This window comes from Zasmidium cellare (assembly GCF_010093935.1).
Source record: "Zasmidium cellare ATCC 36951 unplaced genomic scaffold M409scaffold_62, whole genome shotgun sequence".
NCBI lineage: Eukaryota > Fungi > Ascomycota > Dothideomycetes > Mycosphaerellales > Mycosphaerellaceae > Zasmidium > Zasmidium cellare.
Genome location: NW_022987006.1, coordinates 13,222 through 35,912, shown reverse-complemented (window position 1 = coordinate 35,912; position 22,691 = coordinate 13,222). Strand labels below are relative to the sequence as shown.

Here is a 22,691-nt window from a genome sequence, read left to right as displayed (position 1 = left end):
GACAAGAGCCAAAGGCCCGTCAGCACTGCGGCTGCTGTGCTGTGGTGGCACGTATTCGCTCCGAGGAGTGCAGCACGGCGCACGGCGCGCCTTCATTCGTTCGTTCCTCCTGTTCGTTCGTTCCTCGTCCACTGGCCGCCGCCCACGCACTCGCGCAGATGCGCCATGTACCCACCACCGGGGCACGGCAGTCGTCGGAAAGGCACAAGACCTCGTTCCTGAATGAAAGCGCCACACGCGAGACAAACTTTGCTGCTGATGATCTTCTGCGGCTGCACAGCCAAGGACCAGCCCCACACCCGGTTGATCTTGCGTGCGTCGGGAAGCGGGCGTCACGTCTCCGATCGCCGGCAAGCACCACCCATGCCTGCTGCACTGCCACTCCAACCAGGTAACCTCGCCGTCAGCTCGTTCATCAGGCGTCGAGAAGGCTGAGTGTTGTGCATACAGCTGAGATGATCCGCCAGCTATTCATAAACTCCTACACGTCCATAAGCACCGAGCAAAAGTACCGCCGTCAGTACATGCCGCTTGTAGAGAGGGCATGTCACGCCGTCCGCGGAGCGCGACTGAGACTCATTTCAGACATCCGAATGCGAGAGACATGAAAGACTGGAGTCATGGGTGATTGGTGCTTGAACGCTGCACGACCTGATGTCTCATTATGTCATACCCCGATCCTTCAATGTCCCGTCAATCGTTCGTAAAACACCGAGTTTCTGAACACTGCCTTGTTCGACCAATGCCTACGGTTCCGCCGTGCCACGATTCTCCTGCCCTAGCATCGTTTGGATGTTTGTCCACACCGGGATTTGCTGCACCCACTGGTCGATTGCCCCATACACCTCCATCTGCTCTTCTTCGAGGTGCTCTTTCATATCTGCGGCGATCGTCACAATCTCCGTGACGTTGTAGTCGGAGAGAATGCCTGTCCCCCGGCAGTATACACGGAAGATGTCTTGAAAGACGCGTCTGCCGGCATATCGCCTTAGACCTTCAAGCAGCGCTTGGACTTGTTCGACAGTCCATTCTCGTTGCCTTGCGAGTTCAACATGCACCGGGTGCGGTCCGATGCGGTGTCTGAAGACTTCGAGTCGCTCGAAAGGCTCGCCATTCTGATCAAGTTCGACCGTGGCATAAGGCATGCGCAAGTGCTTGGCCTTTGCTTTATCCACGAATCCTGTAACATCTAGACGCTCATCGTGGAGGGTCCGCCACAGACTTTTGATGTGATTCTCTCGTTTGCGCCTTGCCTGCTCTTCTTCTTCCTCGCGCAGTTGTCGAGCGATTTCAGCATCCTCTCGTGCTCGGTGTCTGGTGTTGATCTCGTCCTGTTCTTTTGTGAGGATGTATCTTATGAGGCCATCGCGGACCTCCTTCAAAGGTTTTAGTATGTCGTGCTTTACGGGTTTCACCACAGAGAGCTCAGAGTCCGGTCTAGCATATTCCATCGCGCTGGCGCCCAGTTGTAGAATGAGAGCCACCAGACGGATTACAGTCTGGAGGTGATCGATGGTAATAGAGGCCTATTGCATGGTCAGTAAATATCTCTTCACGACTCAACCCAACTAGGAGTACGGAAGCGGACATTAAAGAGTGCGACTTTGGCACGTTAAGACTTACCCCTCGTGCGCCTCTCCCATCAATCGTCTCGTAAGCCTCGATGGTCTCTTTCAATAGCTTGACCAGAGCAGGAATTACATAGAGATATATCTCAGTAGCCTTGTCCTGGTCTTTAAAGTCCGTCGGAAATTCATCGTTCTCTCCGCATAGTCCTTGGATTCTGTGCGTGATCTAGTCAAAGTTAGGATCCATTCCAACATGTCCAAGGCACTGTTGCCACTCACTTGGCTGAACTCTCGTGGCGGATCTGGCAAGGTCTCGCTGTTCTCTCGATCGTCTTGTAGTCGTGTCAGGCTCGTTCTTGCTTTCTTGCAAAGCCTCAAAATTGCCTTGACGTCGTCGTCGTTGCGGTCTACATTGGCTCGATGGGATGTGCCATTCCTATGGCTTACCCCGACGTTCTTGAGATTGGTATAAATCTCCTTGAATTTCCTGCCCTGGCCAAACAGTTGATGTGAATCAGCGTCCTCGGTTTGTTCGTCGTCGTCTTCAACCTCCTCATCCTCATTCGTGTCATGGTTGCTCGAGGCTTGTGAGGTTTCACCAGTATCACGTTGGTGAAGGCTAGTAGTCCTCGCTTTCTTGCCGGGTCGTCCTGGGACCCCTTGAGGACCGTGACCTCGGGGCCGCTTTCTCGGCTGCTCTTGTCGAGTCTCCAGTTCTGCCTCATCAGGGCTATCCTCAAGATCATTCTTTTCCGTAGCACCCGAAAACCGAACTTGGGATTTGCGTAACGTCTCAATTCCTGTTTCTCGCTGGGCTGCCGCTTGGCTTCCCCGATCAGTGCGTTCGTTGTTTGCCGTTGACTTCCTAGCCACTCTGGAGTCCGACTCCGCCGGTTTTGATTTCGATGATTGCGATTTCGATGACCCGGAAGGTCGACCAACGCGCCTCTTCTCTGTCAATGGAGTTCGCTGAGGCTCTGGTTGCGGAACTTTGCGTGGACGACCGGGACGTCTTTTCTCTGGCGTTTGGGGTGCTTGATTATCAATCTGCACATTCTCATCTGCGCTTTCAGCAAAATCATCATGTTCGTCGGGAACCGTGTGATCTTCGCCTTCGTTCGGTTCTTCTTCAATGTCGTATTCGTCCTCTACGCCCTGCTTCTGGGACAAAGATTCTCGAGGACGCAGTCCCTTTCTGGATGACGAGGTGCCGGGTGTGCCATTACCCGTTCCATGTTTTCGTGGCGAGCGTCGAGGAGTATTTTGAGGTGGCTGTCCGTGATCATCTACATCTGGCACAGCAAGCTGATTTCGTGTACTTCTTCTTGCGGTGAGCCGGTCCAATGTCCCTGATTTTTTCTTCGTTGTTCCAGCTCTGGGCTCCCGTTGCTTGTCTTTGCGCCGGGGTGAGATGTCTGGGAGGGCATCTTGTGGTTGATCCAGCCTGATGCGAGGATTACCTGCCGACACAGACTGCCGCTGATCATACGGATCTGGGAGGCTTTTCCTCGGTCCTTGAAGGCGGCGTAGCCTGTTTGACATGTCGTTCTGCGAGCTGTTTGGCAAGACCCCTCGCTTTATTGGTCGCAATTTACCTGTAGAGCGAACTGGAGCAGGAATCTCGACAATGGCACTCGGGACTCCATCGGGACCAAAATCGCCCATTCCGGGTGGTGTCTTTGAAGCAGTCGCGCTGGCGACGTGGAATCGCGCGTCGGTGTCGCGTATCCTACCGGAGAAATCACTCAAACGAGCGCATACAGAGCGACTAAGGACGTAGAATCGACAGTTTTCTCGTGTTCGTTCTCGTTTGAGAGCCGCAAGTGGTGTGCAAAGACCTGATAGCACCTGCTCTCGATGTCTGCTTCTCCTGTGATGTCGTTTGAGTTTCGCGTTGCTAGGGGTCTACGGCTCTTCCCGCGCTCGTTAGCCGCCACTTCATCTCCCGACCTTGACCAGAAAACAAACGCCACAGAAACACGATGACTGACGGCAAACCTCGAGCAATACTGGCCCGAGTCGATAACTTCCCCGAGCACAAGTTTGCAACGCCTTCGAAGAAAATCAACGACGGCGATGACTTGAGCTTTTTCTTTGCCTCGACGGCTTACAGTGATCTGACGAAATGGCTTCTTCAACTCAATCGAGTCGTCTTTCCAACAAAGCATCAAGATGGCAGCATTGAGACATGCGTCCTAGACTCGTCATTCAAGTATCCAGAAAGCGTACAAAGGGTTCGAAATATCCTTCGGAGCTTATCGAATCTCTTTCAAGACGCGCCCCCAGACACAGGGCCGAGACGATTCGGAAATGTCGCGTTTCGAAAGTGGTACCAGCTGGCAGAAGAGAGTGCTTCTGAACTCCTCCAGGTTCATATCTTGACTTCACCAAGTTTATCCGCCATCAGTGACGAGCAAAAGGAGGCTTTACGCAATGAATTGGAGGCGTATCTGTTAGGAGGGCTGGGAAGCGCTCAGCGACTGGATTACGGCACAGGACACGAGCTAAGTTTTCTCGCATTCCTTGGATGTTTGTGGAAATTGGGTGTCTTTAACGATGGTGAAGAGCGAGCCATCGTGGTTGGCATTATTCAACCGTGAGTCGATGGAGTTTAATTGATCGCAAGTGTCGCTAAAAGCAATCGCAGGTATCTCGATCTCATAAGAAGAGTCATCTTGACATACACGCTGGAACCAGCGGGATCACACGGCGTATGGGGACTCGACGACCATAGTTTCCTCCCATACATCTTTGGTGCGGCGCAGCTAGGGCCACCCATTCCTTTCGACCACTACTCAACGCCAGTGCCTACAGAAGGTTCATTGCGGTCTGCGCCTTCTCCATCCTCTGTTACCCACAAGAAGATGGTCGAGGACTTCAAAGACTCGAACATGTACTTCTCAGCAATTCAGTTCATCTACGACGTCAAGAAAGGGCCGTTCTGGGAGCATTCTCCGGTTCTTTACGACGTCAGCGGAATAAAGGATGGATGGGGCAAGATCAACAAGGGAATGTTGAAGATGTATGCTGCAGAGGTGCTGGGGAAGTTTCCCGTCGTGCAGCATTTTCCATTCGGAAGCTTGTTCAAATGGGAGAGAGATCCGACAGCACAGCAAAGCCCAGCATCTATTCACACACAGCAACAACCGACTGCCATGCAAAGCAAAGACGTTCCACCAGTGCCATCGACCGGGACGGCAGCGCCTTGGGCGAGACCGGCAGGAACTGCCATGCCTCAGATGCAATCAAGTACCGGAATGCCAACGACACGAGCTCCATGGGCGCAGACTGCTGCTCCAGGTCGATCAGCAGGCCAGAACGGAACTTCTTCCATACCAAGCACAAGTGCGCCTTGGGCAAACAGAGACCGACCACGATGATCATGTGCAGAAGCAATTTTAGATGGGTCACTCACTTCTATCGCGTGGTAGATCTTGCTGCCTCGCGCATGACTATGAAGACAGGGCACAAGCAAGACGTGCCATGAATGGAATAGAAACGCTGTCCACTAATTCCCGAAGATCACTCCATTATAGGAGAGTGCTGCGTCGGTTAGATAGAGTAGTAGCTTAGTCAATCTTCGCGACGGACCGAAGCTCCACTCTCACGTTCTCACGTTTGTCACCCTGCATACAGCTCGAAGTCACTGTGAATGGATCAGCGGTAGCAGCAAGTGTGCAAGAGCTGGAGCTGTGCAATAGGTTGCTATTCTTGGACTTTCGCTTCCTGCCAGCAACGCGCCAAATGATGGCAGCAGGCATGCTCAGCTGGTGAGACTTGCTGCTGCGCACCTGCTGCTCTCATTTCAGAGGAAGGCGCACGGATCATTGTTGACCCTGCGCAAAGCAACGACCAGACACACTACCACTACCACTACTCTCACCCTCACTCCTCGACACGACTTGACTTGTTGTTATATGATTCACCGGTAGCCACTCGCCTCTCTGCCAGCATCGCTGCAAACTCGCCCACGATGCCAGGTGTTCGTAAGTCACAGCTGCCAGCAAGCTCCCAGATGGTGTGACCCTGACCTCATTTGCCTCTTCGCAGCTCCTGATGCGGTCGACAATGTAAAGAAGTTGTTCAAGGGATTGTTCAAGCGCGGCAAGAAGAGGCAAGACAAGCCTGCAGACTCAACTCCTCCTACCTCGACCCAGCCGCCCACTACCTCCACGACTCATCAGCAAGCTCCAGTAGCTACCAACGGCGGTGCACCCAACACCGATAAGCCCCTCCCACCCACGAATCCGGTGGAGTCTGTTCCACCAAGCGCTCAACAACCCCCAACTCAAAAGAGCGATGCGCAGACAGGGACGGTGGACAACAGCCAGAAGCTTGGACAAGATGTAGACAGCCAAGCTGTATCTCCCTCGTCGACAACGCCCGCAGCTGCCTCAGAGCCAGTCTCTGCGATTGAGGGTTCCACACCACCGGCGCCACCGCCCAAGAATGATGCGACTGTTGAAGTTCCCAAGACTGTGGAAACACCAGGTACGGGTCAGAGTTGGGCGGCAGGTGCTGGAACTAACACTGCTGGTAGCAAATAAAGAGAATGTCGCTCCTCCAGCAGCTGGGCAAAAGGTAGAGTCTGCACCAGCAGCTGCAGCAATTGCGCCGACGCAACCAAATGGCACCGCAGCAGAAGCCAAGAAGGTCGAGCAGCCTGCCAATGGAGAGAAGGTAGCAGACGCGGCGGAGGAAAAGGTAGCAGTACACGAAGAGCCGCCTGCACCGGTCAAGGCAGCCAATAACGCACCGGGCATGTCTGCTACCTCGGGTCCACTGGAGGTGTGTCAACGAGGTTCTACTTGCGAGACTCACATTACTAATACCGTGTTTTAGGATTTTCCTGAGGGTGTTGTCCATCAATGAAGAAGTCTAGGTTCCATGTCATGCTGAGCTTTTCAAGTGTATCGCAGGTCGGAGTCTCTTCCTTCTGTAACGGGCTCGATTCACCTCCTACGAAGCACAACATCCCCACGCCTTCGTTCTGGCGGTTGAGCTCAATCACTTCATACATTCTATGGGACAATGTTGGAGACAGAGTAGCGGCTGAGGATGGCGAGAACAGGGGCGGCCAAGCAGAAAGGGGGTCGTCGACGGATTCATACTTTATACCCTAGCATAGGCGTCGTATGTGGGCGGAAGCGATTGTCCAAATTGAAGCCTCAAGCTATCCATGTGATGCGACACGAGCGAGTAGTCTGCCTCGTAGTCATTTTTTCTCGGCGGGAGACCTGGCAGAAATTACCGCATTGCGTGAGCCATGCTTTAGTCAGAATGCCTGCACTCCAATCGTTCGATGAGCGCTCCTCGAATGGCATGTGCAATAGTCACATGTCGCAGCGAAGTGTTGAGTGAATGTTGTCGAGGGCCCTCTCACCAGGGTCAAATCTTGATGAATAATAGAAGATTTCTCGGCAACTGCGAGCCGAATTGCGTGCTCGACTAGAATAGGTGGCGTGGCGACTTTTCGCTTTGAATTTGGATTCCAGGCCGGGCAGTCCTTTCGCCCGCCGAGTCGGCCTCTGCTCAAAGGTTTCGCCATCTCCAACACCTTCAGTCGTTGTCGCAAGTCAAGATCGCAAAGATCAGGCGAGCTACCGTCACAGGAAACAGCAAAGGATCCGCACGTGACGCAAAATGGCTGTCGAGCCCAGCGAGAACCGGTCGGCCGCCGGGACGTCGGCAAGCACGTCGACTGGAACAACACCCTTCGGACAGGCCATTGACCTGCCTCAACTGTCTGGACCGACGTACTTGACGGCGCAGACGCTGGTACAGCAGGTCGCCTATTCGCTGTCCGACAAGCTCTTCACCTACTCCCCCGAATCGTTCGACCTCGACGTCGCCGCACGTACGTGGCAGAAGAGCCAGCAGAAGAATGCATACAACCAGGTCACAGGCGTGCAGTGCTACGAGACACGAAATGGCGCGGGCACGGTGGCTTTGGGATATATGTTCAGCCCGGACTTTGACCTGAGCAAGAGACATGTTCCACAATCGATCATCGCCAGCGCCGCGAGTTTACAACATCTTCGATCGGCGCTCGATCAGTTGAGCCTGCTTTACGATGTCGCCAACCCGACTGCGTTGCAGGTGGCTGCGGTTGACTACTCGGCGGAGGCGAAGACTGGCCTTGTTACCGACTATGCTTCTGCATTGAGCCTCACCGAGGATCTGGGCCTTGGACTGGTGTCGAGCAGGAGCGTGTATGAGATTCAGCACATGTCGTTGCTCTCCACTCTCATGTCGTCCATCCTTCCCACAGTCCACACCTACGATGGAATTACGGTAGGACGAGAGACAACTCGAGTGATTGACGTGCTCAACGTGGCAAGCCTCAAACGGACGTACGATGAAGTGCTGGGTTCCATCAAGGAGGACGTGCAGTCGAAACGCTTCACAAGCGAAGGCAAGCTCTCGAAGCTCCTGTCTGCATTCAACGCCGAGCTTGGTACTGAATACAAAGCGTTCGAGTATCATGGCCATACAAGCCCAAACAGCGTCTTTGTTGTCTTTGGTACCGTCGAGGCCAGTCTCTCTGCTCAAATCGCAGAGGCTTTGGCAGAGCGAGATGTCAAGGTTGGCGTGGTCAACGTGCGTGTGTACAGGCCTTTCATCGAGGAAGACTTCCTTTCCGCATTGCCACCTACCACACAGCAAATCACGGTTCTTGGACAAGTTCAGGATCAGGCCAGTGCACTTGATCCCAGTGTCACCAGCAGCCTGTACGCTGATGTGCTGGCTGCTGTAAACTTTGGCTCTTTGTCTTCGGGCAAGGCTCCAAGCGTATACGACATCAAGTATGCCCGCGAGACTGTGTGGACTGTCGAAAAGATCGAGACTCTTCTCAGACAGGTTGGTAGCAAGCCTGGCGAAGGCACTCCGTCGCAGCCTACCATCTCTTTGTGGGCCAAGGACACGAAACAATACACCTTCTGGGATGCGGATTCGAGCAAGAGCGCGAGTGCTCCCTCCATGCTTGGCCAGCTTTTGTCCGATGACAGCGCTCTCAATGTGGCGGTTCGAACTGGACATGACAACCTTGTGCAGGGTGGCGTTCTCAGGACCGATCTGCGCACCTCTTCGAAGAGCATTGAAGCCGCCTACAGTATCAAAGACGCCGATGTTGCCGTTATCGGAGATGAGAAGCTTCTCAAGGAATTCTCGATCCTCAGCAATATCAAGGACGAGGGCACCGTGCTGGTCAAATCTAGCGGTTGGAAAGACGAGGACGTGGAGAAGAAGTTATCAAGCCCAGTCCGCAAGATCATTGCCGCCAAGCGTCTTTCTCTTTGGATACTCGATCCTTCGAAGAGTGCCAAGGTCGAGGAAGACAGCGAGCTTGAATCGTTCTTGTTGCAGCTGGCTTTCTTGAAGGTGGCCCGATCGGACGTATACCAGGCTGGACTGAGGAAGCTTAAGACCTCGAACACTGCGCTGGATACTCTTACGCAGGATCTTGATGCGGCGTTCAAGCAATTCGAAGTGCCAGAGAGCTGGCTGACCATCGAGCCGGAGCAGAACGAGACTCTCCCTCCTACTGAAGACCTCAATGTCAACAGCTTTGCAGGATTTGACAGTGCCGAGGATGATCCACCGAATGAGCTGCATGACTGGCAGGTCGCTGCCAAAGGTCTGGCTTTCAAAGAGGCGTATGGCACCTCTAGTGCACTGCGACCCGATCTCAGCGTCGCCACCAAGATCGTCCATATCAAGGAGCACCGAAGACTCACTCCAGAGACCTACGACCGCAACATCTTCCACATTGAGTTCGATCTTGGAGATAGTGGCCTCAAGTACGATATCGGTGAAGCACTGGGTATTCACGCGGAGAACGACAAAGAAGAGATCGAACAGTTCATCAAATGGTATGATCTTAATCCTGAAGAAGTTGTCGAGGTTCCATCCCGAGAAGACCCTGCCGTATTCGAGAACAGGACTGTGTACCAAGCCCTCCTGCAGAACATCGACATCTTTGGCAGGCCGCCCAAGCGCTTCTACGAAGCTCTCAGCGAATTTGCTTCAGACGACAATCAAAAGACAGAACTCCTTATGCTTGGTACTGGCGGAAACCAGGAAGCAGTTCTCGAGTTCAAGCGCCGCGCTGAGGTTGACACTGTCACCTACGCTGATATTTTGCTGGAGTTCCCGTCTGCGCACCCAAGCTTCCACGATATTGTGCGCATTGTCACGCCGATGAAGCGCAGAGAATACTCGATCGCTTCGTCGCAGAAGGTCACACCCAACAGCGTCAGCTTGTTGATCGTTACTGTCAACTGGGTGGATCCAAAGGGTCGCGATCGCTTCGGACAAGCTACTCGCTATCTCAACGCTCTGCCTGCTGGAGCAGCTGTCACGGTCTCTGTCAAGCCTTCCGTCATGAAGCTGCCACCCAAGAGCACTGCGCCAATCATCATGGCTGGTCTTGGAACAGGTCTTGCACCATTCCGTGCTTTTGTGCAAGAACGTGCCTGGCAGCGCGAGCAAGGCATGGAGATTGGCGATGTCTTCCTCTACATGGGATCTCGTCACCAACGTGAGGAGTACTTGTATGGTGAAGAATGGGAAGCATATCTCGACGCTGGCATCATCACGCTGCTTGGATGTGCCTTCTCCCGTGATCAGCCGCAGAAGATCTACATTCAGGATCGTATGCGCCAGACATTGAACGACATTCGACGTGCCTACCTTCGCGAAGAGGGTGCGTTCTACCTGTGCGGGCCAACTTGGCCTGTCCCAGATGTCACCTCGGTCCTCGAAGAGGCCGTGGAGGTCGAGGCCAAGGCTGAAGGCAAGAAGAAGGATGGCCACAAGGAGATCGAGAGGCTCAAGGAGGAGCTGAGATATGTGCTGGAGGTTTACTAAGCGTATCTGCGTGCATGTATTTGCTGCAGGCTTATCTGTTTCGTACAAACGTTCGAGCATTGGATAGATGGCGCCTTAGCGCGGAATAGAGTTTGATATCACGACTTGAGAGATGTATTTTCCACCCCAACGCTGAAGTGATATTATTCTTCGTGGGTCTCTACTATTTTGGTTGCGACTCGATATCTCTGCCGTAGCCCTAAAGCTCACATGCATCTTCGGATCTGGCTCCGTTTTGACTTGGTGATGTCACTATGAACTAGTTCGAATGGCGAATGGCGTTTACCGGACATGGCAGTTGTCAAAACACTTGACCATTGACCTTTCAGCACTCCCTCATTCACAACTGTCTCTCCCTCGTCTCATCCACTACAGACACCTGAAGACGTGCTACAAACTACACACAAGATGCTACCATCAACGATGCGACGAAGCGCCCTGCTTCAACGAACCTCCCTCAATCGATTCGCCATCGCCGGCCGTCACTTCCAGACCAGCCCTCGACAACTCGCCAGCAAAGAAGACATCCTCGACAAAGACCGCATCAACACCGAATCAAGAGAATACAGCAAAACAGGCGGGGACTCCGCAGCAGCCGCAACAGAAGACGCAGCTTTCAGCGCAGACAAGACGAGACCCGAGGAGGAACATGCTGCGGCGAGTCGACAGTCGGGAGGAGTAAGTTTACCGTGATAGCAAAGACATATTCTTGTCGAGCTGGACAGCTTACTGAAGCAGGCGCAGGAGGCGAATAACCCTTTGAATGTCAGTCCGGCGAACCAGGAGGTTAGCCAGCCGAAGGGCGCTCAGAGGGGACATGTTACGGAGGGGTCGACGGGGGAGACGGGGCAGGGGAGTGAGAGGGCGAGGACGAGTGGTGGAGGGAGTCCGGCGAAGGCTGGTGGGGGGAAGTCGGGGGGTGGTGGTGCGGGTACGTCGTGAGGAGGGGGTGTGAGGTTTGTCATGCGGGCTGCTGAGGGCACCTAAAGGTTGAGCTGTATTCCAGTAGTTCCTGGAAACCCCGAGACCAGCAGATAAAAATGTCGAGTGGAGTAGAATACGATGGTTCCTAAAAGAGCTCGTCCTCCGTATGTTGTTCAAAGCCAAGAAATTTGTCCGTGATCACAAGCTTCTCAGGCTTTTCTCAATCGAGAATGACGGCCTATCCCATCGTCATGATTATTTGCCCGCGATTTTATCCCCACCAGACCCGAACTCCTCGAAGCTCCTCGCCCATGCTATTACTCGAGTACGCGATCGACATCTCTAATGTTCAGCATTCCCAGTCGAGTATAATGTCCTTGCGAAAGCCTGGCTCGAAGACATTCCACCCAGATATCGAAGATGGATGATACCTTTGCTAAATTGGAGGTATGGTGTCGCGAACAGAATACTGAATGGTATAGAACTAACATGCGGCCGTAGGCAGAATACTGTACGTTCAATGCTGGAGTAGGAGACTACCCGCCTGTTATGCAGGAACGAGTCTAACTTACATACCTCAGGTCCACCACTCGACCCTGCTTTACTATCTGCGATCCTTTCGGACTACGACCTGAATGTCGAAGACCAAATCCAGAATGCCAGAGACATTCTCGATCCGCTCAAAGAGTCGGCTTTGTTGGAAGAAGAGTTCGGTTTCGACGCCTCGGGGACAGGCGCGCAAGATGAAGGCTTGACTTCTGGGACTCGATCGGAATCGTTCCCAGGTACCAGCGCGTCTGTGTCCCGAGAGACAGAGTTGACGAGTCTGTCGAATGGCTTGTCGTCGTTGGATCTGGAACACGGGGAGTCGAGTCCAATATCGAGCGAGGGTGTCACGGCTGAAGAGATAGAGCGGTTGGACGAAGAGACGAAGATACTGCTGCTGCAAGAAGTGTTCCACGACCGCGTGAGTAGACACAAAGTTCAGTATACCCTGCAGAAGTGCAATGGGAAATGGCACAAAGCGATGGAGGAGTTGCTCAACCATGTCTACTTCAACGAGGGCGGCGAAGATGGCGGCACAGTACCAAAGGGCATCGATGCGTTCTCCGAGGATCACGTTGTCAGACGAGGGAGAAGGAAGAAGGGCAAGGGCAAGAATCTGGCATTCATCGACGAGAGGCGATCCACTTCTCTTCCAGTCTCGCCAACGTATGCGCCTACGCCTCCATTTAACAAATGGCAAACTGCCAGCCAGGATATCGAGTTCATCGCGACTCGGACCGGACTCTCTAACAAGGCTGTCACCTCCATCTACTATTCCAGCGGCACATCTCTTCCCAAAACGATCGCAGGAGTCTTGAAAGACAGCATACAGAAAGGCAAAGCAGACCTTGAAGACGACCCTATCCTTGCTGTCAACGCGCATGATCTTGAGGTCGAGTTTCCAACAATCGCCACGGAATACGCAAGAACGATTGTTCACCTGACACATCCATCGACAGCAGCGGCGCATGAATTGGCTAAAGCTCTGACTGCGCAGCCTGAAATTGCTAGGGGAGGCATACAGATCATCCCATCCTACGCGAGGCCAGTCGAAGCAGAGGACGAGTTCACGCAGCACGCACCGAAGAAGGATCGAGCAATTGCCAAACTTCATATCGATGCAGACTCTAGTTCGAGCGAACGGGCTGCCGCATATTCGGCAGCACGCAGCACAGCGCTCTCACAAGCCTATGCAGCCCACCGAAAAGCCAAATCCGATCGTCTCATGGGCGGTGCCGCAGCATACTACAGCCAAGTCGGCCGCGACTACGCAATGCTCTCATCGCAAGCCTCTGCATCAGCCGCCGATGAACTCGCGAATTCTCAATCCGAAGCATCACAGCTGGATTTGCACGGCATCGACGTTCTCAATGGCGTTAGAATCGCGCGGGAGAAAGTGGGGCGGTGGTGGGAGGGTCTCGGTGAGAGTCGTGCTAATGGCAGGCTGGGTGCGCAGGAGCGCCAGGCTGGGTATTCGATTGTTGTTGGGCGTGGAAGACATAGTGAAGGTGGGAAGAGCAAGCTTGGTCCTGCTGTCAATAGGGCGTTGAGGGAGGATGGGTGGAGGGTTGAGCAGGATGGTGCTACGCTTGTGGTGAAGGGGCGGGCTCGGAGATGAGATGTACGACGACTGCTTGCAACGAACCTCGAGCGAACGAATGACCAGGAGCCGCACAAAGTTGGAAAGATGCCAGGTAGGCGGTTTCTCGCTCGGCGCAAGGACAGCAGCCTAAGATATGGACCTTGAACAGAAAGAGCGGACTTCTTGCAGCCCATCAGAACAGGAATTCTGTGATGGAAACGATTGATCGACCGACGACACGATACCTGTTCGATGTACGATTACAACTGTCTTGGGCCCAGCACGGCATCACTGTTCGCTGAAAGACCAAGAAGTTAGCAACCTCGGTTCTGACATCCAACGACGATCTGCTCGACTTTGCGAGCACTCCCTTGGCACAGCAAATATACCGTAGAGGGATGATTGACCGAGGAGCTTCTCCATCCAAAATGCTTGGTCGATGCTTGCACCTTATCACGACAGCAGCCCTAGTACGACTTCATGATGAGTTGATGCAGCGCGAAAGCGTTTCTTATCAGATGAAGGATCGGAGGGCGCTGAGGCGTCGTCCAAGAACAGTCACTCTCCACTGATACTCCAACCATCGAAAGGGATCGCCATACAGATGCGAGGATCTTGGCCCTTGGCACATGGTCGACACGCCGCGTCAATCGAACATAGATACGACACTCCGAGGCACTTGCTCGACCACCTTGCCGCTTCTGGCATATGCGACAGCCCATTACACTGCATAGCGCAGCAACAGAGTTGGAGATCCAGATCTGCGCTTGGTTCGATGTGCTCATGGTGCATGTCCTGCAAGATCAAATTGTCTGCCACCGCATCGTTCTGAACTTGGCATCGAAAACGAATACTAGCTGGAGACAGGATAATGAGTGGTCTAGATGTTCGAGTTGCGATTCAACGATTGCCTATTGCGTACGTTGCCGGACTGCATCCATCAGATATGTGCGGACTAACGATGAAAACAACCCGCCATGGACCTGTCGATGCTGTCACACTGAATTGATCGTTTGCTTGAAGTAGTAAAAGACGAATTACTCGGACAAGCTGGACTTTTCTTCTCCTTTTCTCACTTCAAGGTCCTCCCTGCAACTACCACTTACTCATCCTTCATCATGGGCGACGTTGGCACAGTCTCGGTAGGAGATCTGAACGATAGTGTTCCACAGGAGCAGGTTGATCTTGGACCCGTTGGCAAGGATGTGTACATGCTCACTGGGACTGGTGTCGAGAGCAACAGGTCAGTGCCAAAACGAGGCTGTGCTGTGATGATGACAGTACACTAATCTCACCGTAGATTAAACCAACAACATCAGCTATTGAAGAAGACGTATGCCCATCACCCAACATCCCAATGAAATACACTAACCGGGCACGAACAGTGTCGGCTATCTACTACACCCCGAAGTACAAGAACATATCACGACCAGCTCGAGCATCGCAGACATCGGCACGGGCACAGGGATTGTTGTACTCGACCTTGAGAAATCACTACCATCGTCGACACAGCTCCATGGGTACGATATCAGCTCAGATTAATATCCAGAAGATCTGCCCAGGAATGTATCTTTGAGAGTATACGATGCCAAACAACCGCCTTGCAAAGAGTTGAGGAACAAATACGATGTGATCCATCTTCGATACCTCAACTCAGGGATGGGCGAGGAAGATTGGGAGGTCGTCACACGTACGTTCGACCGAACGATTACCAGCATTCTGAACGAACTAACCGAGCCGTCTTGATCGACGACAGAAAACATCTTCACCATGCTCAAACCCGGCGGCTACATCCAATGGCTCGAATCCGACTTCGGCGGCGCCCGCGGGCTACGCGCCAACCCCTTCACCACGGCCCACGTGCACGAAGAAATCCACCGCATCATGCGTCCCCAACTCAAACACTGGTCCTTTGCGCCGCGCGAGCTCGAAGACATCCTGCTGAACCAAGGGTTCCAGGACGTGCGCCAGGAGGTTCTGAGCACGGATCGCATCCCGGAGCTCAGGAGGGCGTGGAGTCTGATTGAGATTGGAGCGATGGAGGGGTTTTTCCCGGGGTTGAGGCATGGGTTCAGTGAAGGGGAGTGTCGGGAGAAGTTGAATGCGATGAAGGAGGAGGCGCAGGGGGATGTTTATGTTCGTTGGGTGAGTTTCGTTAGACCGCGAGCGAGGTGTAGGTCGTGGGGGTGTGCTAATGAGATTGCAGAATATTCATGTTTGGATTGGGAGGAAGCCGTTGCCTAACTGATGGAGATGTTCAGACAGTTTGGATGGCTCTTTTTGGACGTTCTGGTTTCAAGGGCGAGGTTTATATGCACCGGGGAGGCGCAAGTCCGATGGGTGACGGCATTGTAATAAGTATGATTGGCATGTATGAGCAACGAGCGGCTATGACGAGGATGTGTTTGGACAACCATCAAGAACTTTTTTTGCCATTAATCAGTATCGATCTCCTTTCTGTTCGTGGTGACAGGCAACAAAGTGCCTTCAAACGCTAACGATCTGCGTTGAGGCAAGGCTGCATCTGGACTCATCGATGCAATCATCATTGAACGGTCTGGGGAACAGCCTGGGGCCCGATCGTCGGCAACGATTGCAACGAACAGATCGGATAACGCAATGCATTCGTCAAACCCATCTTCTCCATGGTTGTCGTTGAGCGCCCCCAAAAGCCTCGAAGACTGACAGACCAACTTCAACTGCACTGAAAGAGAGCACGTTCCTCCCGCACAGGCGACGCACCACAATGTTTCCCCATGGGAGGTCGCGTGAGCACGCAAGTCTCCCTCACCGTTCTGAGATGACGAGATGTGGCAGCTTGCTGCGTGGCCCCGTAGCCAATCCTGCAAAGCTGTGGCTTGAGAAAGAAGGCCCGCAAACTGGGAAAAGGGCCGAAAGGAGAAAGAGCTATAGAACACTTGCCGCTCGTTCTAGCGTGTTTCTAGCGTGAACTCTGCGGCGACTGCAGGCTTTGGGTGGTGTGCCGACGATGGTGGTGGTTTGTGGGGAGCTCTCATGTCCTCAACTGCTGATGGAGGCGTCTGGATGGCGTTTTGTTCACAGGTGGCGAGGACACGATGCGAGAGAGTCGTGAAGTTGTCGCAGAATATGGCGATGCAATGGGCGGATGAGATATCCATCCAAACACCGGCTCATCCAAAGACAAATCGTTTGCGCTCCGAAAAGGACATTGCACCGAAATTTACCTAGCAATCCCACAAACAACGAGAGCGTGCACATGCACAGAAGATCCACTTGATAGCAGCCGGACATGAACTGGCGTATTGGTCGAGCTGGAGTAGCCTGCGCCCCACGAGGCCCAAGCGCCACAAGCCTGCGCGGAGCCCCGTGGAGAGATACATCGCGGGCCGATTGCAAAAGGTACGGCATACACATCGAGGTCTCGTCGATTGGTGAGAGGCCATCTAGATATTGAGTACCTGCCAAGGTATAGCTTCTGTGCAGTAGCGCGAATCTCAGCTCACTAGACTCGTCTGGCCTTTCTGGAGAATGGTCTGCGAGATGGGAATATTAGCCTTGAAGGTGTTGGAGATGGTATAAGATGGCTTCTGTGCCCATGGTGTTGTTCTTCATCCAGCACAACAGCGCGACCATCCAAACCAGCACGCTCAACTAGCTTGGCCATTCATTGCCAGCAGGAGCACCACTTTCACTTGCATCGCCACAAGCTTTGAGCTGTGACAGCTTCATTCATTCAAGCATACCATCAAAGACTGCTGAAAGTCGCCAATTCACGCTTCGCGCCCCAAAATCGATCGTATCAACGAATCGAACAACAACCCTCTTGACAAGCATGGCTGGCGGTGGCATCCCCACAGACTCCCCTGTAGTAGCTGGTGGCTATCTCACAGGGAAGAAGCTCATCTACCCCTTGTCTCTGGTCATCTCCCTCTTCTTCCTCTGGGGCTTCTCGTACGGTCTTCTCGATGTGCTCAACAAGCACTTCCAGACTGTGCTCGGGATCACAAAGCTCGAATCGACCGGTCTCCAGGTATGCACAGCCGCTCGCGCAGCTATTGTATCCGTTAACGTTCGTCTAGGTCGTTTACTTCGGTGGAGGCTATCTTTTGTACTCACCAATTGCAGCTGAAGTCATGAAGCGCAAAGGATATCGATTCACGATCATCATGGGCCTCATCCTCTACTCTCTAGGGGCTGTGTTTTTCTGGCCGGTAGCCCATTTCTCAGACCCAAACAGAACTATTGCGGCTTTCGGAGGCTTTCTCGCGTGTACCCTGGTGATTGCTTGCGGTCTTGCCACTCTGGAGACAGCCGCCAACAGCTACGCAGTCGTGATCGGCCATCCAGCTACCGCCTCTGCTCGTCTCCAGTTCTGCCAGTCTTGGAACGGTGTTGCGTCGTTCGTTGGACCACTCATCGCCTCAAAGGCCTTCTTCAGCGGCGAGAACTCGAACAGCTTGACCAACGTCCAGTATGTCTACCTGGCTGTTGCTTGCGCCGGTGCCGCCGTTGGCGTGCTCTTCTTCTTCAGCAAGCTTCCGGAAGTCTCTGAGTCTCAGGTCCGCTCTGCTTCCATCGTTGCTGGCAACTCTGAGGAACTCGGTATCGATCAATATGGTCAACTCATCAAGGACAAACCCCTTTACAAGGAGTACGACATGATCTTCGGATTCATTGCGCAGTTCTGCTACGTTGGTGCTCAGGTCACCATCGCCACCTTCTTCATCAACTACGCAACAGAAAACGCCACCTTGACCGACGCAAAGGCTTCGCAGATGCTCTCATATGCTCTGATCACCTTCACCGTCGGGCGTTTCATCGCGACTGGCTTGGCGACGATCTTCGAATCCAATTTCCTTCTGGTCATATACTCTGTCTGCGCCATTGCATTGACCTCTTATGTCTCCGGTGGTCATGGGATTGCAGCTGTGGCTGCATTGATCATTGTATTTTTCACGATGGCGCCAATGTACCCAACAATCTTCACTCTTGGCACTGCAAACCTGGGCAAGAACACACGTCGCGGTGCAGGAATCTTGGTTATGGGTGTGTCTGGCGGAGGTAAGTGATATATCGAATCCGTCCCGTGACATCAATCACTGACCCGAGGTATAGCCGTCTTCCCGCCGATCCAGGGAGCCATCGCTGATGCCGCCAGCACCCGCATCAGCTACGTTGTTCCAATGGTCGGATTCGTCGTCGTCCTCGCCTACGTCGCGGTCCACTGGGCCAGACATGGCTTCCACATCCTCCGCGTCAAGGGCGAGAATGTCGTTGCAGCATCCCTCGAGGGTGGCGCCGTCGGCGGTGTGGTCCAGACTGTTCATTACGACGAGCGAAAGCTTAGCACTGTCGACGCTGAGGCCATCCGCGCATCCAGCCTGGGTGGTGCTCGGTTGAACTCCGTCACTGGAGGTTACAACATGGATACAGAGAAGGATGGATACCGCATTCGATCTTCGAGCATCTCTGGCGCCGTCGTGGAGACCATTGACCATTCTTACAAGTTGAAGATGTAAGAAGGAGAAGTGTTGAGATGGACGAACGGAATCGCATTGTATAGCATAGGAGAAGCTGGCGTTTGTTCTTCGACGGGGTCGGTCCTTGTATGGTTACGAGTCGATGAAGATACCTTTTGCGCGTAACGAATTGTACATAGTCTCCAACGATGATTATGAAGTCCCATGACAACCACAATCTCCGGGCCCATCATTCGTATTGCTCATCTCGTCGTCGCGCTCGCCAACCTTAAGAAAGCTGGAGGTCGTTAAAGCCGAAATAGCAGTCTTGAATCTCAATCAAAGCGAGTGACACTGCGCGCGGTACCACGTCGCCGCGTCGTGCTGTTAGGTGTCGTGAATGAGACAATCGCCTTGTAGAGAACCGTTCTACTGTCCGGGTTTGATGAGTTCTTAGTGTCCATGAGCAGAGACTGCGTGGTCTCGGCCAAGAAGCCGAGAGTGATACCGGCATCGCAATGGAGCTTTGCGCAGGCGACTGGTTCTGGCGGCTCTTGGGTCGCCTGAGAAGGGCCAGCGAAAGGCGTTGGATCGATGAGGTAGGCTTGCATTCCTAAGATCGGTGGTTGCATAACCTGCAAAGTCTCGTACTTGAGGAAGCCGTGCTGCTCTTCAGCCGTCGGTGCTTTGGCAGGCCACGAGTCTTCGCTTTTCTTCCATCGCCGACGACCGAGACCTCCACGCATCCCCTCAAAGATGGAACGAGATCGGACTCGGCGGCCAAATGAGACGTCAGGGCAGATCCGACGGGCGACGGCGTTGCTCATGGACACGTGGATCCATTTGCCCAGCTCGAGATCATCGCCCGGATCGACCGAAAAGCCCGATAGCTTGAGGTCGAGAAGCTGGAAGTCGGCCGCAAGGCGGTCCCATTGTGGATGGACGAAGGTATGGAGGCGGAGGGTTGGCGACCCTCGGACTGTGTCGTTCCATTTTCTGCTTGTGCGTCGGAGATGGAGCACACTGTCGGTATCGAGGAAGTCGAGGACGATCTCCAGAAGCTCGGTCGTGTCGAAGAGGGTGAGAGCAGCACATTCCTCTGATGTGCATTGATGCTGCTTCAATGGACGTGATGAAGCAGGCTTGGCTTGCTCCGCGCTTGTGTGGCGTTCGGAATTGCTGGGCGAGCGATCATTGTCGCTGATGCTGAGTCGGCGGAGTGCGCTAGTCACGCGGTCCGTGTCGGAGAGTCGTCGCTCGCGTGTGCTGGACATTGTCGAAGTTGATGCGTGAGAAAGATGGAAGCCGTCCATCATCGCGGTAAGTAGTCTGTCCGCCTCGTCGAGGTGGTCCATGTGATCTAATTAGGGGCCGATTGCTTGTTGTCTTCAATGATCAGTAGTTTCTTTTGATCACATGAGACTGTGATCATTCGCAAGAAACTTCGACAGTGATGCTTGCATTTGCTTGTCGTGTTTGTCGGTAGTTGCGAGATGCTGCTCGGCAGAGGTGGAGCAAGTGAAGCTGGGGCTACGCCAAGCTTTATGTTACGGCCCGCTCGCCGCATTTGTCGCCGATCTCGCCGAAACCCAATCGATCTTTCACATGCACGCCGAAAAAGATCAACAAACAAAGAAAAGCATCCCAGCAACAGCTTCGAACAAACATTGTCAGAGAGAATTTTGCAGACATACATGATTGGGGATCTCACGAAACCCGAAATTGCAGTCACTGCGCTGCCAAACGAGCATGATTCGCTCGTGACGTCCTCCCAGCCACCGACCAGCCTCATCACCCAGGATGTGGCAGGCAGTGTGCAAAGGCAAGTCAAAACCGCGGACGCCGCCAGAAGGGTTTCCATTCCACTTTCACAAAGCTATTGACTCCATCTGAACCAATTTTTCATCTTACCTGAACGGCGTCTTCCATATACCTGCGCCGCAGAAAAGCTGCAACGCGAAGATCTACATACAACAAGCGTGCTTCAGCGAATCTCGAACAACTGCATAGCTACAGATTGCTCACCGGCGAAAACCAAAGACATTGACGGGGACCAGTACGATTTGACGATTGGATCGACTACCTCATAACTACCAAGTTCAAGTCTATCTGCGAGAAAACGAACTGTCGATAACCTCAACAACCTCGGCAACGACCAAGCCGAGCAACGAAACCTCCATCACCACCGCCCAAATCTCTTCACCACCGCCACCATGCAAGGCAACCTCGTAATCTTCACCATCATCATCGTCCTCTTCGTGGTCCTCGCCATAATTGGCTTCCTCATCTACTGGGCACAAACCAGCCTCGGCGGCTCAAGAGGTGGAGGTGCTTCTTCCACAAGTGAAGATGTATAGAGATTGAAAATTTGACGCAGCGAGCAGAAGGATTTCTTGTCTATGATGGATGATATGAACGGCAGAATGATGAGGTCAAGGATGGAAAATGTAATGCATAAGGATATGATTTGGAATGATCTGCCATGTTGGCGAATGGCATAGGAATGGGCATTTGGGCATAGCGAAGGCGTTTTGGGATATGGAAGCGGCAGCGAGGCCGCATAAGAGACATGATTTGTATGATACCCTTGAGACTTCTCGTCTACTGATAGAAGGTCCGAATTTGGCAGAAGCCATCATCAGGCCTTCCTCAACATCCAGTTCATCTCCTCGGCCTGCTCCTTGGTGACGAGCGCATCCATCCTCTCAGCTTTCATGAAGTCATGATCCGAGTACTCAAACCCCGGCACAACAGTCTCGCTGATCAAGAGTCCCTCGCTGTTGCTGGAGCCCTCATCCGGAAGCAAGAAAGAGCACTTGTACTTGCCGCCGTCAACGATCCACTGCAGACGCTCTCCGGCAAGGACGTTTTGACCGACGATGAACGTCTCGACCCGAGCTTTCTTGCCGGTCCACCTCTGGCTCTCAGACAGGCTCTCGTCACCGTAGCCTCCAGGAGAGCTGGGAGAAGCGACTTCGTCGGCGTGGATCAGCACGTATCGGCCTCTGCCCTTGTGCAAGGTGTGGACGGTACGTCCCTTGTTACGGTGGAAGGCGCCTATCAAATCTAGTTCAGCAAACTTGCAATACGGCCTCGTCGGGCTAGAAAACGCACCAAAAGGGGACTTAGGCGTGAGCAGGTAGAAGATGGACGTGCTGGCGCTTCTGGTGGGATCAGAAGACTCCTTCTCGTCGACGAATGGGTTCGGAACGCGAAGTGTGTCTCGGTCGGTTTCCTGAAAGTGGCATTGGATCAGTTCATTATTTTAGAGAATCGAATCTGCTATCGGTACATACGACGAAGTACCCTCCCTCCACGTGCGGCTGAAGTCCCATTTTCTTGATGATCTCTTTCAGCTCGGATGACTCGTCTTGAATGCCATTGATGTCGAAGTATGGCTTCATCGGTGGCACGCTTGAGTCGACGTGGGATTGGCCTTGAGGTGCCATTGTGATGGAGTGATGTCAAGGTCAAGGTCTTGGTGAGGTTGTGTTGTTGTTGCAAGGTGACAACCATGCACCGCGCTGACCGCCGTCGAAGACCCACCCCGGTGTTGCGCTGCTTACGGCAGGTACGACCACCAACAAATGGTTGCATGGAAGGTGCGATCGAAAAGGGGTTGACGTCATAATGCGAGTTATCGAATGTTCTCATTACCTAAAGTTGAGCATGTGAAAGCCGCTACTAGGTAATGATTTAGGAAGTGAAGGAGTCGTCGATCAAAGTGTCGATCCTCCCTACTGAAAGCTTCAAAAATCT

General features: G+C 53.3%; 10 protein-coding genes across 10 annotated transcripts; 7 read left to right on the top strand and 3 right to left on the bottom strand.

Moving 5' to 3' along the window:
- Positions 1-746: 746 nt before the first annotated feature.
- On the bottom strand, positions 747-3,110 carry M409DRAFT_60953 (uncharacterized protein; the record flags this gene model as incomplete). Its single annotated transcript, XM_033814619.1, has 3 exons — positions 747-1,526; positions 1,624-1,794; positions 1,848-3,110. 3 exons carry the CDS (start codon positions 3,108-3,110, stop codon positions 747-749), a joined length of 2,214 nt encoding a protein of 737 aa, XP_033660135.1.
- Positions 3,111-3,550: 440 nt separating this feature from the next.
- Positions 3,551-4,948, top strand: M409DRAFT_30251 (uncharacterized protein; the record flags this gene model as incomplete). The annotated part of the gene is made up of 2 exons (XM_033809837.1): positions 3,551-4,164; positions 4,216-4,948. 2 exons carry the CDS (start codon positions 3,551-3,553, stop codon positions 4,946-4,948), a joined length of 1,347 nt encoding a protein of 448 aa, XP_033660134.1.
- A 593-nt stretch (positions 4,949-5,541) lies between these two features.
- Positions 5,542-6,440, top strand: M409DRAFT_30250 (uncharacterized protein; the record flags this gene model as incomplete). The annotated part of the gene is made up of 4 exons (XM_033809836.1): positions 5,542-5,554; positions 5,619-6,059; positions 6,109-6,356; positions 6,411-6,440. The coding sequence occupies 4 exons, from the start codon at positions 5,542-5,544 to the stop codon at positions 6,438-6,440; spliced, it is 732 nt and encodes a 243-aa protein (XP_033660133.1).
- A 771-nt stretch (positions 6,441-7,211) lies between these two features.
- Positions 7,212-10,439, top strand: M409DRAFT_30249 (uncharacterized protein; the record flags this gene model as incomplete). The annotated part of the gene is made up of 1 exon (XM_033809835.1): positions 7,212-10,439. One exon carries the CDS (start codon positions 7,212-7,214, stop codon positions 10,437-10,439), a length of 3,228 nt encoding a protein of 1,075 aa, XP_033660132.1.
- Positions 10,440-10,847: 408 nt separating this feature from the next.
- Positions 10,848-11,381, top strand: M409DRAFT_30248 (uncharacterized protein; the record flags this gene model as incomplete). Its single annotated transcript, XM_033809834.1, has 2 exons — positions 10,848-11,117; positions 11,178-11,381. 2 exons carry the CDS (start codon positions 10,848-10,850, stop codon positions 11,379-11,381), a joined length of 474 nt encoding a protein of 157 aa, XP_033660131.1.
- Positions 11,382-11,783: 402 nt separating this feature from the next.
- On the top strand, positions 11,784-13,527 carry M409DRAFT_30247 (uncharacterized protein; the record flags this gene model as incomplete). The annotated part of the gene is made up of 3 exons (XM_033809833.1): positions 11,784-11,810; positions 11,865-11,874; positions 11,945-13,527. The coding sequence occupies 3 exons, from the start codon at positions 11,784-11,786 to the stop codon at positions 13,525-13,527; spliced, it is 1,620 nt and encodes a 539-aa protein (XP_033660130.1).
- Positions 13,528-14,609: 1,082 nt separating this feature from the next.
- On the top strand, positions 14,610-15,739 carry M409DRAFT_30246 (uncharacterized protein; the record flags this gene model as incomplete). The annotated part of the gene is made up of 6 exons (XM_033809832.1): positions 14,610-14,734; positions 14,792-14,824; positions 14,877-15,011; positions 15,054-15,181; positions 15,248-15,636; positions 15,698-15,739. The coding sequence occupies 6 exons, from the start codon at positions 14,610-14,612 to the stop codon at positions 15,737-15,739; spliced, it is 852 nt and encodes a 283-aa protein (XP_033660129.1).
- Positions 15,740-17,305: 1,566 nt separating this feature from the next.
- Positions 17,306-18,992, top strand: M409DRAFT_30245 (uncharacterized protein; the record flags this gene model as incomplete). Its single annotated transcript, XM_033809831.1, has 3 exons — positions 17,306-17,503; positions 17,553-18,534; positions 18,589-18,992. The coding sequence occupies 3 exons, from the start codon at positions 17,306-17,308 to the stop codon at positions 18,990-18,992; spliced, it is 1,584 nt and encodes a 527-aa protein (XP_033660128.1).
- Positions 18,993-19,267: 275 nt separating this feature from the next.
- On the bottom strand, positions 19,268-20,206 carry M409DRAFT_30244 (uncharacterized protein; the record flags this gene model as incomplete). Its single annotated transcript, XM_033809830.1, has 1 exon — positions 19,268-20,206. One exon carries the CDS (start codon positions 20,204-20,206, stop codon positions 19,268-19,270), a length of 939 nt encoding a protein of 312 aa, XP_033660127.1.
- Positions 20,207-21,570: 1,364 nt separating this feature from the next.
- M409DRAFT_71136 (uncharacterized protein) lies at positions 21,571-22,381 on the bottom strand (the record flags this gene model as incomplete). The annotated part of the gene is made up of 3 exons (XM_033819040.1): positions 21,571-21,989; positions 22,047-22,167; positions 22,229-22,381. The coding sequence occupies 3 exons, from the start codon at positions 22,379-22,381 to the stop codon at positions 21,571-21,573; spliced, it is 693 nt and encodes a 230-aa protein (XP_033660126.1).
- Between the last annotated feature and the right edge of the window lie 310 nt (positions 22,382-22,691).